This window comes from Lutjanus erythropterus, chromosome 9, assembly GCF_056507025.1.
Source record: "Lutjanus erythropterus isolate fLutEry1 chromosome 9, fLutEry1.hap2, whole genome shotgun sequence".
Lineage (NCBI taxonomy): Eukaryota > Metazoa > Chordata > Actinopteri > Lutjaniformes > Lutjanidae > Lutjanus > Lutjanus erythropterus.
The window spans coordinates 21,610,732-21,626,689 of NC_139325.1; the positions used below are offsets into that span (position 1 = coordinate 21,610,732).

General features: G+C 38.9%; 1 protein-coding gene across 4 annotated transcripts in view; it reads left to right on the top strand.

Annotated features, from left to right (window-relative positions):
• osbpl3b (oxysterol binding protein-like 3b) overlaps nucleotides 1–15,740 on the top strand; it is a 52,253-nt gene extending 36,513 nt beyond the window's left edge. For 3 of the 4 annotated variants that reach the window (XM_084726541.1, XM_084726542.1, XM_084726545.1), the window contains 12 exons: nucleotides 1,604–1,705; nucleotides 3,529–3,666; nucleotides 5,361–5,454; nucleotides 5,611–5,855; nucleotides 7,457–7,594; nucleotides 7,725–7,788; nucleotides 7,879–7,957; nucleotides 8,106–8,250; nucleotides 11,473–11,617; nucleotides 11,722–11,848; nucleotides 13,321–13,443; nucleotides 14,835–15,740. In XM_084726541.1, the coding sequence (XP_084582667.1) occupies nucleotides 1,604–1,705; nucleotides 3,529–3,666; nucleotides 5,361–5,454; nucleotides 5,611–5,855; nucleotides 7,457–7,594; nucleotides 7,725–7,788; nucleotides 7,879–7,957; nucleotides 8,106–8,250; nucleotides 11,473–11,617; nucleotides 11,722–11,848; nucleotides 13,321–13,443; nucleotides 14,835–14,931 (1,497 nt within the window). In that variant the 3' untranslated portion in view covers nucleotides 14,932–15,740. The remainder of the gene's footprint in view (nucleotides 1–1,603; nucleotides 1,706–3,528; nucleotides 3,667–5,360; nucleotides 5,455–5,610; nucleotides 5,856–7,456; nucleotides 7,595–7,724; nucleotides 7,789–7,878; nucleotides 7,958–8,105; nucleotides 8,251–11,472; nucleotides 11,618–11,721; nucleotides 11,849–13,320; nucleotides 13,444–14,834) is intronic. The other variant, XM_084726543.1, reaches the window with a different exon arrangement.
• The last annotated feature ends 218 nt before the right edge of the window (nucleotides 15,741–15,958 follow it).

Below are 15,958 nucleotides of genomic sequence, written 5' to 3' on the forward strand. Positions count from 1 at the left end.
TCAAGAAATCTCAGCTTTGCTTTAAGGATAACATAATTGACCGAATGACACTTAATGACAACTGGCATAAACATTCATAAAGTCTCCTTCATGATAATGACAGGTTTCATGACATGGTTATGAAAATGTAATGACAGTCTTATGTACCCTCTCCTTCAAATAAAGTGTTATTCAGACATGTTATCAGCCAGTAGAAATAGGTTAGGTATTCCACTTTCTTTTAGACAGTTACACTCCTCTCACATGTCGTGTCCTCCCACACCACTTGTCAGGCATGACACACTGACAAGCCTCATAGAGGGATTACTAGCCGCTGGTATGATGTCTGCCCACCTGAACCGTGTTCAACAATCATGTTTCCTGTTGCTGGTGCCTCCCACCCAGAGGCCTTTTCTATTTTCGGTCTTTTGGTTACACACACGTTCATTGTCATGCTGACTTCTCTCACCACATTTCGAACTTCTGTGCTGTCTACGCCAACACGTTCCTTTGACTTTAAATATCCTGCTGGGTGTTAGCTTTTTTCCTGATTACTCAGCTTCTACCTACTCTACCTCACATAGAGTCAGTAATGGGTGACTAATATAGTTTGGACTCCTGTGGATTCTTGTCAGATGTCTGCAGTGATAACACATAGTCATGTCTCTATAGTTAAGGTAAATTGCATGTTTACAGCTTGATTTTGAGACCGTTTAGCTGAAGGGAAATAGGTTTAAGAGATGGAAATTAAAGGGATAGTTCAGATTATTTTATGTGGGACAGTATGAGATACTTATCGATGGTCAGTGTATTAGCTACAGTGGATGCTGGTCCACACACCCCAGGTTAGAGAGCAGAGAGGGACACACTCAGAAGCCAAGCAGGGTCAACAACAAAAGGTTCACCTAAAAAAAAAAAAAAACAATATCAGTTTAGATGTACACTATATTTAGAATATTTTCACTGCTTTACCTTGCAGTCAGGCAGCTTTTTCCCGTAAGAAACTAGTATTATATGAGCCAAAGAACGTTCCCTTCAAATCAACCAAACTCCACAGGCAAAATCAGCCATTTTACCTGTCAGGACACAGGATTTGCTGGTGTACCTTGTACTTTGGTCAATCCAAACTATCCTCTTAAAAAAAACAAAAAAAAAGTTACACAATAGCACAGACAAACTAACAGATCGAGGCAGTGGTAGATCAGCACTTCCCGTGTTCTGCAATTACTGATTCTACCCATCAAGTTTGGTTGGTTTGGAGAGAGCTACATTTGTCTTATATAACGACAGTTTCCCGTCAGAAAATGCTGCCTGGTGCCACAGTAAAGTTGCGAAAATTCTAAAAATAGCACAGACTAAATCAGATTTATTAGGTGGACCTTTTTTAAGGCGGCTAAAATGCCTTTTGCTGCTGACAGTAAATTGCTTAGCTTAGCTGCTGGTGCATCTCCAAACTGGGGTATGTCGACTGACATCAACAGTAGGTATTACATTGATTATCAATAAATACCTCACACAACGCCACTTCAAACAATCTGAACTATCCCTTTAAGTGTAGAGTTTTACAATTCAGGGCATTATTGATGTGTGCTATAAACAATGTTTACACTGGTTATTTTTCCAGGCTTTAGCCCAGAACTCTGAGCTGAGAGAGCGCCTGTGCAAGATTCACGCCGAGTCCCACATCGTAGAGCCCACACTAATAAATCTAACTGCCCCTGTGCAGGTGGGTGCGGGAATGCAGTGTCTCTACTCCCTTTCCCTTCCCACCATCGTGATGATTATTATTTCCATCTTATTTATTTTCGTCCCACCCAGTCTAGTATTTATCACAGCGTGAATGAGCTGTCCTTTCCGTCTCATCCTCATTTAACAAATGTTGCTCTCCTCTGTCCACCTCACTCCACTCACTTTGTTTTAGCATGATAATGATTATAAACAATTGATTTGTTTTTGTCATCTTCCTCACTACACACTTTTCTGGGAACTCTGCCCAGTAAAATAAGTAATATATCAATACATTGCTATGAGAAAGTGCTTCCTCTCTGTCCTGTGGTTGTGTACACGCATGTCTCACCATGAGCGCAGATCTCATTACAACTTAAAGGGGAACAGTGGTGTACTGGGAAAGAAAGTGAGGCCTGGACTTCTCCGGGAGGTGGGTGGGGAGGTGGTTTCTGATCCAAACTCAATGCTTTGAAACAACAAAGTCACACAATAACACAAACAAACTAACGAACTGAGGCAGCAGTAGACCAGCAACTCCTGTGAGGTGAAATTACTGTTTTTGTCAATAAAGTCTGGTGGCTTTGAAGGTTAACAAAAAGGATCTTACTCATTAAAAAACATCTCTGTAGGGATCCTTTCTGTGATGTTGTCAGATGCCTGTCAGTGGCAAAATAAGCACTTTCACAGGAGGTAGTTTTTGTATCTAGTAGTCTTTTATACACCTAAATATTTAAATATAGAGTCCAGGTTTAAAAACACCAGCATTTACCCTAAAAGGATGATGAAACAGTTCAGATTTATATATACTGTATATTTTCAATTACATAATTGGTTTAGAAATAATTAATTGGTGGGGACAACTTCATGTTTGTTGGGTAGTTGGGTAGGACCTGTTCCCCCTGCCGAGGCACTGCGCTGAAGTGTCTCACTATCACATGGCTCAGTGGAGGACTTCTAACTACCTGCCAAATTATCATCTGTCTCCTGGAGGAAGCTCTTTGCTCGCATAATCAGATTGGCTGACCAGAGAGTGTGAGCTGATCTGCTTAATCGCGTCCCTGGAAATTTGTTGAACACACAGTGCAAAACTAATGTACCTCCTGTGGGATTATCTCCAGGCTAATTAATACGCTCCAGCAGCAGCAGAGGATCCATGTGTGATTCTGTCGAAAGTACTACGTTTGGTTTTGAGTTGTTTTTTATGAATGCTTTGGGTCCATTTTAAATGTGCATCTTGTTTTGTGTCAACAACATCAACTTGTCAGTCAGACTTTGCAATGTTGCACAAGAGTGGGTGTGCACACTTGTTGCACACTCGTATCTCTGACTGGCTCTTGATAATTGATGCAGTACTATATTGTGATACAGTCGCTAGACATATGTTTGATTGACACAAAATATTAGGGGCGGCTAATCTGATTACTTCAGATAAAGATAGCAATTGTGGTCTTCTGTAGTAATATCATTCCTGTTCACAAATTTTAATCGTGAAACGTTCAGATTTTTATGAACATTATTAAAAAGTCTTTCTATGCACTTTGTTGCATAATGCTAATGTAGTGTAGGACTGACATCTGCTTCTTGAAAATTTTAAGGTTATTTCCTTCTGGTCAGTAATACTCATTATAACACTATATTATATTATAGAAGACTGTCTCTCAATATATTGCATATCATTTGTGTGTTGTGATTGTCTCATTATCCACAAACTGTGATTGTATTGTATTCTGAATGACCCTGTAATTGCCACCACTCCTGGTTGTGATGATGTTGCCCTTTTCCTGTTCTTAATTATAGCTGTGTGAACACTGTGTCTCCTAGAAACAGGATTCTGTTGATGAATCCCGTCCCCTCGTACACCAAGTGTCCAATGAGAGCAGAGCCTCAATCACAGAGTCTTTGTCTGAGTTCTTTGATGCACAGGAAGTTCTGCTGTCTGCCAGTTCCTCTGAAAACGAGGTAGGTGTGAGAACTGTTACTGTCAGTAGGCGTACTGATGTGTCAGTTACTTAGAATCAGGCGGTGGCGTCAACTTTCAGCACTGACGTTTAGGCCTGCATAATGGAATTATAATTACTGTTGTTGTTTGGAATAATTTGTCTTGTTAAAAACCAAAACCTTAATGCTGCAAATGTGGAAAAGAGGAAAATGAATCCAGACAGCTGGGTTTAAAACTAAATTAACACCAGATGTTCATAATTGGGTAACACTCCATGACGCCTATGTCTACAACGCATAAAAATGCATTAAATGTGTTATAAATATTTGATTGCTTATAACCAGCATGTTTACATTGCTATATGCACAGTATAACACTTTATAATAATAATCATAACACATTACAAAGCATTTTATCGTGACTTATAACGTCAAGTATCATAATTGCTGGTTGCTTTTTGGCAATGATCATAATGTATTATAATTCTCATAGTTGTAATACATTATAACAATTTTATATTGCATTATAATCCATGTGCATTATAATGTGATTATAAATCACTAAGTGGTCAGTTATTTGCTTAAAGTAAGAAAGTAAAGTATGAAGTATAATATTGAGTTTTGATGAACTTAATGATGAATATTTCCATGTTATTAATGCAATGTTTCCTCCCAAAAACATATTTGCAATACACTATAATCATTTTGTAATGCATGTTATAACGTATTTCAACTATGAGAACTATAGTACATTAAGCAAGCAAAAAGGAAAAAAGCAAAGCAAAAAAAATGTCAATGAATGATGAGCAACTATGAAATAATATGATACTCGACCACATAAGCCATTATAAAGTGCTTTATAATGTGCTTATAACTAGGAGTGTCACAATTTCAACTCTAAATTGAAAATCAATTGAATTAAGCTAATTGAAAACTCAAAGGAGGATTGGTGTTTCTCATGGTATTGTATTTTTCTCTCCAACCCTGCCTACTTGCAAGCTAGGGTTGGGTAAGATGTCTCAATTTTCTATTTCTTTTTTCCACCATCAGCACACAAGTGCCATCTATCCACCATCCCCCATTTCTGCTGGGAGATGTGTGCAAACCATGAGTTACATTAGCTACGTCAAATAAACAAACAAAATGAACTCACAAAATGTCAAGAAAGGAAATATTCTGGCTGTTTTTCGGTCATTTGTCCTCCGGTCCTGTGGGCGTGTACTGTGCCACTGAATGAGAGAGCGTCGATGAGCAGGGGTCCTCACTCTGCGGACCATTAAATAAATACCATTAGCAAAATAAAATGACAAAAGCATCTCAAAAAATCGCATCTCAAAAAACCTTTGGAACATTTTAATGATGCTGTACGTGCCTTTTCCCTTAACATCATCTTAAAGCTAAGTTTTTATTAAGTGTGTTATAAAACAAGTCTGCCCTCTCCTCTTCCTTCAGTGTTCATGCAGCATGCCTGATCAGATAGCAGCTGGAGCGGAAGCAACGTGAAAATGAAAGTTAATTACTTTAATCTAAAAATACAGCAAGCCAAAGTGCAAATTTGCTACCAGGTCTTGAGAGACCATCCATCTCTAACACATTAGATCTTCTGCTGATGTGACAGGATGTTGAAAGAGACCTGCCCAGTCCCTTTCTGCAGGTGGTATTAAAAATTTATCTCTCATCTATTAGCTAAAGTTTGGGTCTGTTTTTATTTTTAGGCATCAGAGGATGACTCATACATTAGTGACATCAGTGACAACATTTCCATGGACAACTTCAGTAACGAGACAGAGAGTGAGAGACAAAATTCAGGTAAACTACGGGCTAAAGAGCTGTGGGACATGTACTGGAGGACAGAATGAAATGCAATTTTATCACTTACTTAATTTCCATATTTGTTAGTTGTATTCAGTACACAAAGAGCCGTGGTGTCTTACCTGATCTCTTACACCTTACATCTGTTCCCAGGCTCTGCGGAGGAGGTCACCGTCCTTTGTCAGCGTAGATCCTGTCTGCCCTCGCCCAGCCCCAACAACAGCACCATCAGCCTGTGGAACATCCTCAGGAACAACATCGGCAAAGACCTCTCCAAAGTGACGATGCCTGTGCAGCTTAATGAGCCGCTCAACACCCTGCAGAGACTGTGCGAAGAGCTGGAGTACAGCGAGCTGTTAGACAGGGCTGCTAACACAGAGGACCCCTTTGAACGTATGGTGAGGCGGCAAATTCACAGTTTGCTGTTTGAGTGAGCGTGTGGGGACAGAGTCTTTTTTTTTTCCTCCGATCACATGTTCACTGTCAGTAGTTAATGGGTCTCCTCTGACAGAAGTAGTTGCTGATAGTGAAGTTAGGGTGGCAATCTCTGCAAAAGTTTTAAGATTTGTTAAAAAAAGAAACCGAAAAGTTTTTAAAGATTTCAGTGGCTTTTTTGTAGCTAGAAATTAAGGAAAAGCGTTCAGACAGAGCAGAAAGAGGCAAGTTTTAAACTAGGGAATTCATGCGGCTGATGTATCCATGTTAAATGAGGAAAGGATATTTCATGGATTGCCACAAAGAAATCAAAAGATTATTGGCTTAGTTTTCTTACTTTGTTAAAGGAATAGTTTGACATTGTAGGAAATATACTTATTCACATTCTTGCCAGGAGTTTCGATTAGAAGATTGATGTATTTAGAGACATTTGGGACATCTGGGACTGTCCCAGTTTCAAGCTGGGCGTCCTGAAGTCTGACAAATACCTATTAAATACTAAAATGTCTAAATGTTCACAATTCAGCAGCAAATTATTCTGATTTTCACCACTCTGGTAACAGTATCAGCTGCCTTCAGGTGCCACAGGAATTTCATGAATTGAAGATAAGCTATTGATACAGTATAAAGCAGCTCTGAACAGCTGTAAGAATCACCCACATTTGTTCATAGATCAATGCAGACTGATTAACTGACTTTGCTGCTTTAACCACACTGAATGTTATTTTCACCTCTACTAATTTCAGATGCACCCTCAGTAATTTTGTTCTGGAACTGGGCCTGTCATTGGGTGCATTAAACTAATCATCCCTAATCTATCATAGTAATTTTTACTAATGTAATTTTAATTATGCTGATGAAAACGCCTGTGGTGTGTGCAAATAACACAGAGGTAACGGGTGAATTTCCCCAAACTGTTAAACTATTCTTTAACTGCTTTGTCAGAAGCTTGACAAGTCTATCAACATGAAAAAGGATGTTTTACAAGATAAGACAGATTTAAGCGACTGTCTTACGAAATTGTAAGAGCCAGGAATTCGCCATTACTTGTTTCTGGCTGTTATTCCTCCAGATCTAGCAGCCTGCTGGCAGTGGTCGTGTCCAGTGCTGGAGCTTCAGCCAGCAGCCGTATTCTTCTGTCTGTAAATTTCAAGCAGAAAGATGCCATGACCGTCTCTTTCAGTGTTGCTCTTTCGCATTGACTGACTTTAAAGTGGCGGCTCCAATCTGTGGCCTCCCATTATGACGTGGATGTAATTATGAGTGCTCTCTTGGCTCAGTGCAACTATTGGAGGAGTATTCAGTCAGTTACTCTGCTCATTACAGTGAGATGGAGAGAAAAGTAGAACTGCTGAGAATCAGAATGGCATTTGACGCCCGTTATGAACCAATAATATTGGATACTTTAAACCGAACACTTCAATGGTCTGGTGGCCTAAAGGATTTTATAATTTGATGTCCCAGTTATGCTTTTTGCTCCACTTCGGTTGACAGTGACTCATTATTCTGTAATAAGAAATATTTTTAAAACCAATACTAACTGCGTTGGTTTCTCTTTGTGTAGGTATACATAGCTACGTTTGTTGTATCAGGCTATGCATCCAGCTACTACAGAACTGGGGGAAAGCCTTTCAACCCTGTCCTGGGAGAGACATATGAATGTGACCGGCCAGATAAAGGCTTTCGATTTGTTGCAGAGCAGGTATGCATGAGTCCTGAATTCTGTGCTATCAAGAACTCAACAATCACAGTATTCTAATAATAACAACGCACTGAAAGCATTACTTGGAACAATTCCCTAACCCAGCTGTTTATTCCTTTTACATCGTCAGGTCAGCCATCACCCACCGATCTCTGCCTGTCATGCAGAGTCTAAAAACTTCATCTTCTGGCAAGGTAGTCAAATATAGAAATTAGTTGGTTCTATAAAATTTACAGCAGTGTCTGGTTGTCTGAGATGAATATGAATGATTTCTGTTGTTGTAGATGTGAGGTGTAAGAACAAGTTCTGGGGCAAGTCAATGGAGATTGTTCCCGTTGGTACCACTCATGTTACTCTGCCTGGGTGAGTTTCCACTGCCTCATTTACTATACAATCAGACACACACACACACACACACACACACACACACACACAAACACTGTACAAATCGATGATCATGCAATTAAGAAGCAAGTTAAAAGGAATGTGGTTTTTAATTTCCTTTTCCTAGATATGGAGACCACTATGAGTGGAATAAGGTAACGTCCTGCATCCACAACATTCTCAGTGGACAGCGCTGGATTGAGCACTACGGGGAGATCTCCATCAGAAACACCAACAGCGATGTTTGTCAGTGCAAGATCACTTTTGTTAAGGTGAGGCAGAAAACTTTTTGAGTGAACAAGTTTTATTTAGTAGCAGTGTGCAGGTCCGTATTACCATCAGTGTTGGGTAGTGTGACAGATTACAGGATTGCTGCCATTAAAAAGTGACTTGTTATATTACAGCGATACCTAACAAGAAAAGTAACTCAAGTATTTTTGTGTCACCAAATGTAAAAACTCTTAGCAATTCCTTGTGCATCTTGGTTATATTGTCCTGACAAGTTAACAGCACACTGGGCAGAAGCTGTTTCTATAGCCTATAGTACATCAAAACACATGCCTACATGCAGGATCACTGCAGGGGACCAATGCGTTCTGCTGCATTATTACATGCATATTCTAGGTGCAATGCATTGTCCAGATATAATATGAACATTATTGCAGCAGTGTAGGTTGTGATTTCTCCCTCTGAGGATGAGTAAGTTAAATGTCTTTTTATTCCACAAGTAACATAATTTTCTTAAGTCTGTCTTGTCTTTATATAGTTGGAGGACAGTTAACTTACTTATAACTCCCAGTAATTCCCTGTTTTCCTCCAAAAAACCTTGTCCTTTTTGAGGATATTCCCATAAAAAGGTTGTTGTGGCTCATATAAAAGGTGCCCCTTCTCAACTTAATTAGTCTCTCCTCCTCCTCCCTGTTGACTGCTTTAATGAAGGGAAACAGAAACTTTAACGATACGAGGATCAATTTTGACCAGATAAAATATGTTGGCGGTAAAGCGCAAAACTTCACTAAAATAGAACCGGGGAAGTATTTTTTCAAACAAGCGACATGCAGGTCAGCCTGTTCACTGAGGCTCCGAGCAGGTTAGGACATCCTCTTTGGGAAAAACTGAAACCATCAGCATCTCTTCGAGTAAGGAAGGTCCACTATCACAATAAAGTAGTCCATTATGCATGCTCTGGGGCTGGGGTATATTCACTTTGATTTTCATCCTGTTTGCATCAAGCTCAAGGCCCTGTGCTTCTCACACTTGTACAGCCCAGACAATGGGTGCAGATGCTTCAAATTAAATAAACTCACCCAACAAATGTTCCCTGTTTATTAGTCGTTCATAACATGGGAGACGTCTTTCAAAATGTGTGTGGGATAATTGGTTCCTCTAACAAGGCTTCAGTAGCTAAAAAGCCTCTTCACAGGTGCACTAGTCTGGACAGTGTTGGAGTATTGACTCGAAGGAAGATTTGATCAATGTAAATTTGTATAATACAGACCCGCCTTGAGATGCTCCATGATTTCAGTGTCTGCTGAGACCATAGGCTGTGTCTGTGTCAAATGCAAAAAAGACACCCTCTCCACCAGCCTCCTCTAGTTCTTGCAGTGGTAGGAATACAGTGAATTTGTAACAGTAATAGATTTCTTGTTTGAAAACAGAACTAGATAAATTTAATTGCAAACGTAACACGTTACATGACTCATTACAACAAATCCCCTACATTGACTTTTAGTGACGCTACTTCCCTCTTTGAGAATATAGCGACCATGCTGCCAGTAGAGAGGGCCTTGCACTTGAGCTACACAAGCTTCCCATTTATATTTCTACTGACAAATGATTTTTTTTATTTTGGAAATGTCACACCTAAGGCTGAATTATGATTCTCTGCAAGGAGCCAAAAGACGAGACTTAATTATTTGTGTAGCATCTTTCAGGGACGCCGTGAGCTAAATTAATGGTTCAGAATACGATTTGACCTTTGACTGTCTGAGGATTTTCACAACACCAGATGGATTTGTAAGAAATTATGAGGCAGTGTCTACCATTCATTATATACCTGAACTTCACTAACAAAGACCACGCCATGTGTGCGGAATAAAAGGTCGTTTATCTGGATTGGAGAGAGGATGCAGGCAGGGTGGGATGAGGGTCATGTACAGAGGGATGATAAGAATCAAGGAAAGGGATGAAGAATGAATGGAGGCTAGTTAGTTTCATGGTTAGCTGGAGCAGCTAGGAACCTGGGGGCCAGACTCAGGGTAGGGGCACATCTCAATAAGCTTTGGTGTGTCATCATCTGCCTGTAGGTCTAATAATAGAAGAAACAAAGATTTACTTAGATGGACTCTGGAAACATGTCTGAGAAAATACATGGCAACCCAAATAGACAAACATTTTTTATTGAATTGATCTATGGTGAGATCCACCACATAGCTACAAAACTGCTGCATGAAGATACCAAAGAACCTCGCTGCAGAAGCATTCACATTGGCATATACCACCTCCAGTCAAGTGTATCCAATACTGTTAATTATACTTCAAGAATTCAAGGTAATTTTTCATTATACAACACAAGGTTGTGCATGAAATTAGAGGTGTAGTTCCTTCACAATACACACAAAATACAACATATATACTGATTTTAACTGAATAAAGATGCAATATTTAAACGTACGTAGAGGAACTTTCAAAATTTGTTGAATTTAGAGGCTCCTATCGACAAGTGTTTCCACCACGAAAACCACAAAATATAACGTCAAAAATTAAATTATCTAAAGAAAAATCTCTTTGTGCTTCTATTTAACTGGCTAACATACTACTCACTGTAGGTTTGGCAGGGAAAATGTAAACACAGGATCATTTCATCTGATTTCAAGGAGAATCTGACCCAGTGGCAGACATAACTATAAAGAAACAGCCGATCTTAACACAGATTATGTAATCAGTTAAAAGTCTGCACAGTAGCTTTTGGTTTATTCTTTGTACTGCAGTACTCTCTTTCTTTCCTTCTTTCTTTCCTTTCTCTTTAATTTGCCATATGTTTGTGTTGGTAAACGTCCCTCTGTGAACCCCAGGAGGAGTGTGATCAAAATAACCTCCAAGCAGAAAAAAATGTATTTTTCTAAAGTAAATGTTGCAGTCTCTTCATTAGTCCATAAACCTTCGATACAGATGGCGGTCTTCACCTACATGCCAACAAGAACCCCTCCATGTTTTCAGTGTTTGATGTGTGAAGCCTTTACTGAGAGGAGAAGGTTAATTGCTTTAACATGTGCTCATTTGAAAGACCTCCTGAAGCTGTGCAGGATATCAAGTCAAGACATGTCAGGAGTCATTATGCTTCCTCAGTGCTCATTAAACTCAGTAGCCCAGCAACACAAACCAGGGCTAAGGATAGTTTATGCAACAGCAACATCTGCTGCCTGCATGAGGACATTATACCTCACTGTGTTACCTGTTCTTTAACACTATAATCCTGTTTATTCTTCTCACAGGCCAAGTACTGGAATTCAAGTGTCAATGAGGTGGAGGGAACCATCACAGATAATAAAGGAAAGGTCGTCCACAGACTCTTTGGAAAGTGGCACGAAGCAGTTTTCTGTGGAGACCCGCCCTCAGCCACGTGCATCTGGAGAGCAAGTATGACACGTTTCTTTTATTAGACTGCACTAAAAGCTTATTTGCAGTGGATATCTCCCTGTGACAGTGTCTGATGCGGTGGATGTTATTTGTGTGTAATGTAGATACGATGCCAGTAGACCATGAGCAGTACTACGGTTTCACCAAGTTCGCAATTGAACTTAATGAGCTTGACCCATCTCTGAAACTGCTGCTGCCACCAACAGACACCAGACTACGTGTGGACCAAAGGTGAGAGCCAAAAAAAAAACAAAAAAAAAACAAAAACTTTTAAACAAACAAACAAACAAAAATTTTATTTTCATGTGATTAAGTATGGAGACTGTGGATGGTTGCAACACTTTTTTCATTTATTTCAGATACTCATATAAAGATTTGGTTGGTGTAGTCCAAAATATTCTCTGTTAAACTTGCATCTGTCTGATAATCACCCATACCATTTAAGGATTATTTTTTGACATATCTTAGAAGAGAAGACAAACTCAGATGCTGCAAGTGGCCCCAACCCCGAGAACAGTTGCAATATGATCAAGGGACAATTACAAAATGTTAAAATGCTTTAAATTTCACTAATTATCTTTTGCTTTTTGTCCCAATAAGCTAGTATTTTGAATATGTATGTGTTGTCCATAAAATAACAGTTATTGAGTTTTGTTCCTTATGAATGTCCTTATATTTCTGTGCGAGACGGGGAAAGTGGAGCAATTTGCAATGCACTAGGCATGTCACTTAGAAGTCAACAAAAAATAATTCAAACGCATTAAGTTTTGATTAATTAAAAAAAAGTGACAAAAATACACCTTGTGGAAAAAAAATAGTTTCATGCCTCTAAAACACATTTTTGTTCAATAAATGCAGCAGCAGATGTTGAATGTGTCGTCTGTTAACAACCAGTCACAATTTAGTGACATTCTGATCAATATTTCTGGAGATTCTTGTTATAAGGCAGATGCTGTCCCTTTTGGAGAAGCCCAGATTTTCACTATTTTCCATTTTAGAAGGATCCAAAAATCAACCAAATAAACAAACTTTTCAGTAAAATGTTTTTATACAACCTTCCATTGTAAAAACAAGATATTAAAGTTGTGAAACTAAAGTACTACTACTAAATGTGGTAATTGATGCCTTTTAATAAACTTACTTCTTCAATGTCGTGTTGGATTAAAATATTATGAGAAACCTGGTTTAAACAGATGCCAGATAACTTTTTTAGGCATCTGATATGAAAACTAGCTCTTTGTCAGTGAATATCTGAGCAGCTTTTCTAGTCTGACGTCCTGGACATCAATTGCATCATCTTGATATGCTGTCATGAAAAATGCTCACCCAACCCTATGATCAGAATAGCACAGAAATAGGCGCATCAACACTCATGTTAAGAATAGCAAGTCACTGCAGAGGCTTTCCGATCAATCAAACTAATTTTAGTTCATATTTTTTTAAGGTTTAAAAGTTTGTAAAGTGCACACTGCTTCCACAAGGCACCACAGACAGAAGAAGCTCTTGCCCCTTTTGCCAACAAAGTAAAAAATGACACTGCCTCTAGTCCATAAATATTCTGAGTTATTTGTCTTCTTATTATGCATAATTAGGTTATCTCACTGTAACGATGCAAAGCCAAAAAAACATGAGTGAAGATTAAATTTGAATATTGAAGATGAATGTTCGGCCGTGTTTGCATAATGAATATGTCTGGCCGGCAGACTGCTGGAGGAGGGGAACCTGGAGGCTGCAGAGGAGCAGAAACAGAGGATTGAGCAGCTACAGAGAGAGAGGCGGAGAGTCCTGGAGGAGAACAACGAAACACATCAACCTAAATTCTTCAGGTAGCCTCAATATCCAGATTTATTACCAAGAAAGTCATTTGTGGAGAAAGGGAGACAGTCTTTGCTCTTAAAGGGATAGTTTGGATTTTTTGAAGTGGGGTTGTATGAGGTACTTATCCGTAGTCAGTCAGTGGCGGTCAGCACACTCCCACTTTGGAGAAGCAGCAGGAGTACTGGTTTAGGAAGCTAAGCAACACATAGCTGTGGAAGGGTCAGTAGCAAAACATATTCTAGCCACCTAAAAACATCAATATCAGTTTAAGTGTACATTATATTTAAAATATTTTCCTTGCAGCCTTTTCTGACTTTTACTTAGCAGAACACAGGAGTTATTAGTCTACCACTGCCTCTATAGGTTAGTTAGTTTGTGTTATATTGTGACTTAAGCATTTTGAAGAGTTAGCTCAGATTCAATAACACAAACTAACACATTGAGGCAGTGGTAGACCAGCAACTCCTGTGTTGTGCAAGGTAAAATTACTGTTTTTACCAAAAGAGCCTGGTTGCTTTATTTGGCTTATATAACGACAGGTAAAGGCCGTCCTCCCACCTTAAAATATCCAACTTATCCCTTTAATAACATTATATGCAGCTCGTCACTCTAAAAGGGTGTTATGCGTCCTGGAAACACTTTCATTTTATTTTAATATTTTCAAGGTTTGGCAAGTGTTTGGATTGTGGATAGAGTTCTTGAAATTGTGATTGCTTCACTTTCATAACAAATCACTCTCTGACTGATTAGTTTACTTTTTAGTTAAAGAAAAAAGAAATAAGTCGGAGAACCTAACTGCTTTTGCCTTTCATACAAAAAAAACAAAGACAAGCTCGTTCAAGCCTTGCTTGCCACTCTGTACATGTGTCTACACGTTGTGTAGTGTGATCTGTCAGTCTTTGTGTGTGTGTGGCATCAAATGGAACGATGAGTGGGAGGCTAACAGACGACAACATGCCCGGAGGTTGCATTGGCTTGAAAACAAAAGTTATTTGTCTAGTAATTGTTTTATATTGGCTCAGTCAGGTTATTATTTATTATTATTTATTTAGACTGCCAAGTCTACACACATTTGCTTATACATTTGTGTTGTCCTAATTTGTCTCCCTTCTGCAGAATTCTATCACTAAACATAATTTTGGTTGTGTATAGCACAATAACATCTGCTTTAATGTGTTGAAAAAGTGAAATAATACTTTTCTACATAAATGTGTAATTTACCACAGCTGAAAGGTGATGGAAACGCTTGAAAACACACCTTTAAACTGCTTGAAAAGAGCATGAATTTGACTTTGGAAACGGTGTAAGCTGTAACCAGCATGTGTCAAAATTTCAGTTCCAGTTCACACGACTCTCTTTCACAGTATTCACTACGGTCGCTTTTCTTCTGCCTCCACAGAAAGTCGAAGGATGACACCTGGGTGAGCAACAACACGTACTGGGAGCTGCGGAGGGACCCTGATTTCACCCACATAGATTTTCCTACACTGTGGTGACTCCCAAACTGCGGCTCACACACATTTTCGATCTGCACAGCCTTTACTGTGATCCAGGCTGGTTCTGGTGACGTCTGTATCCCAGTCTTACCATCCACATTCAGTACTGGTATTCTTTATTGCTGTCCATCAAAGTTATTGCCTTAATAGCAAGTGCTTATATAAGTTGTGTAAACATGGTTATGCAAACATATTATGAGAATGTTGATACATTTTGGCAAAATTTGCCCTTATTTTCACCTGATATGTTACACTGTATCACTTAAACTGAGAAAAGGAAAACTACTTGGTTGATAGATCCTAACTGGTCTACACTACTTAAAATGTAAAAAAGAACAACTGGTCACTTTAGCTGTCGTCTTATCATGGACATTCTCTACCTCTGAGATAAACTAGCCTTGATATGCCATTGATTTAGTGTACACATCCAGTATTTATTCTGCACCTGCCTGATGCCTTACTTGTTGTACTTGTATGGTTAATTTATTTTTGTTGCGTCCTTGACATTTTTTTAAATCATGTTTTGTAAAGAATTCTTAAGACCAAACAAGAATTGTTCAAATGATCTTTAAAAAAAAATCCTTACTTGACTCTTCTTTTGGTCTCATAACGGTAATTACATGCTTTTTGCTATGACTGTGTGAATGATTGTGCAACTATGAGCAGCAGTAGCAAATATCAGCCATTTTTCACTCTGTCCACTGCACCACTGTCTACCTGGACCCTGGGCTTTGAGACCAAAAGTGTCCAAAATGATGCTCCGTGAGCTCAAATAAAAAAATCTCTGACGCTTTCTTTTTGTGGAGTGTTTTTTTGTTGTTGTCCTTGTTAAATGTCTGGCAGCAGAGTTTTCAACTGGCTGAAGTTTCCCAATCAGCCTATTTCACAGGTCAACAAACAGTGCATTACAGTAGTCCGAGCAGTTAACAATAAAATTTCTCTGGATTCTGTTCTGTTAAGAAATGTCTTATTTTAGCAGCACTTAATTGCCTTACGAACACAATAATAACCATACATTTTGAAACAC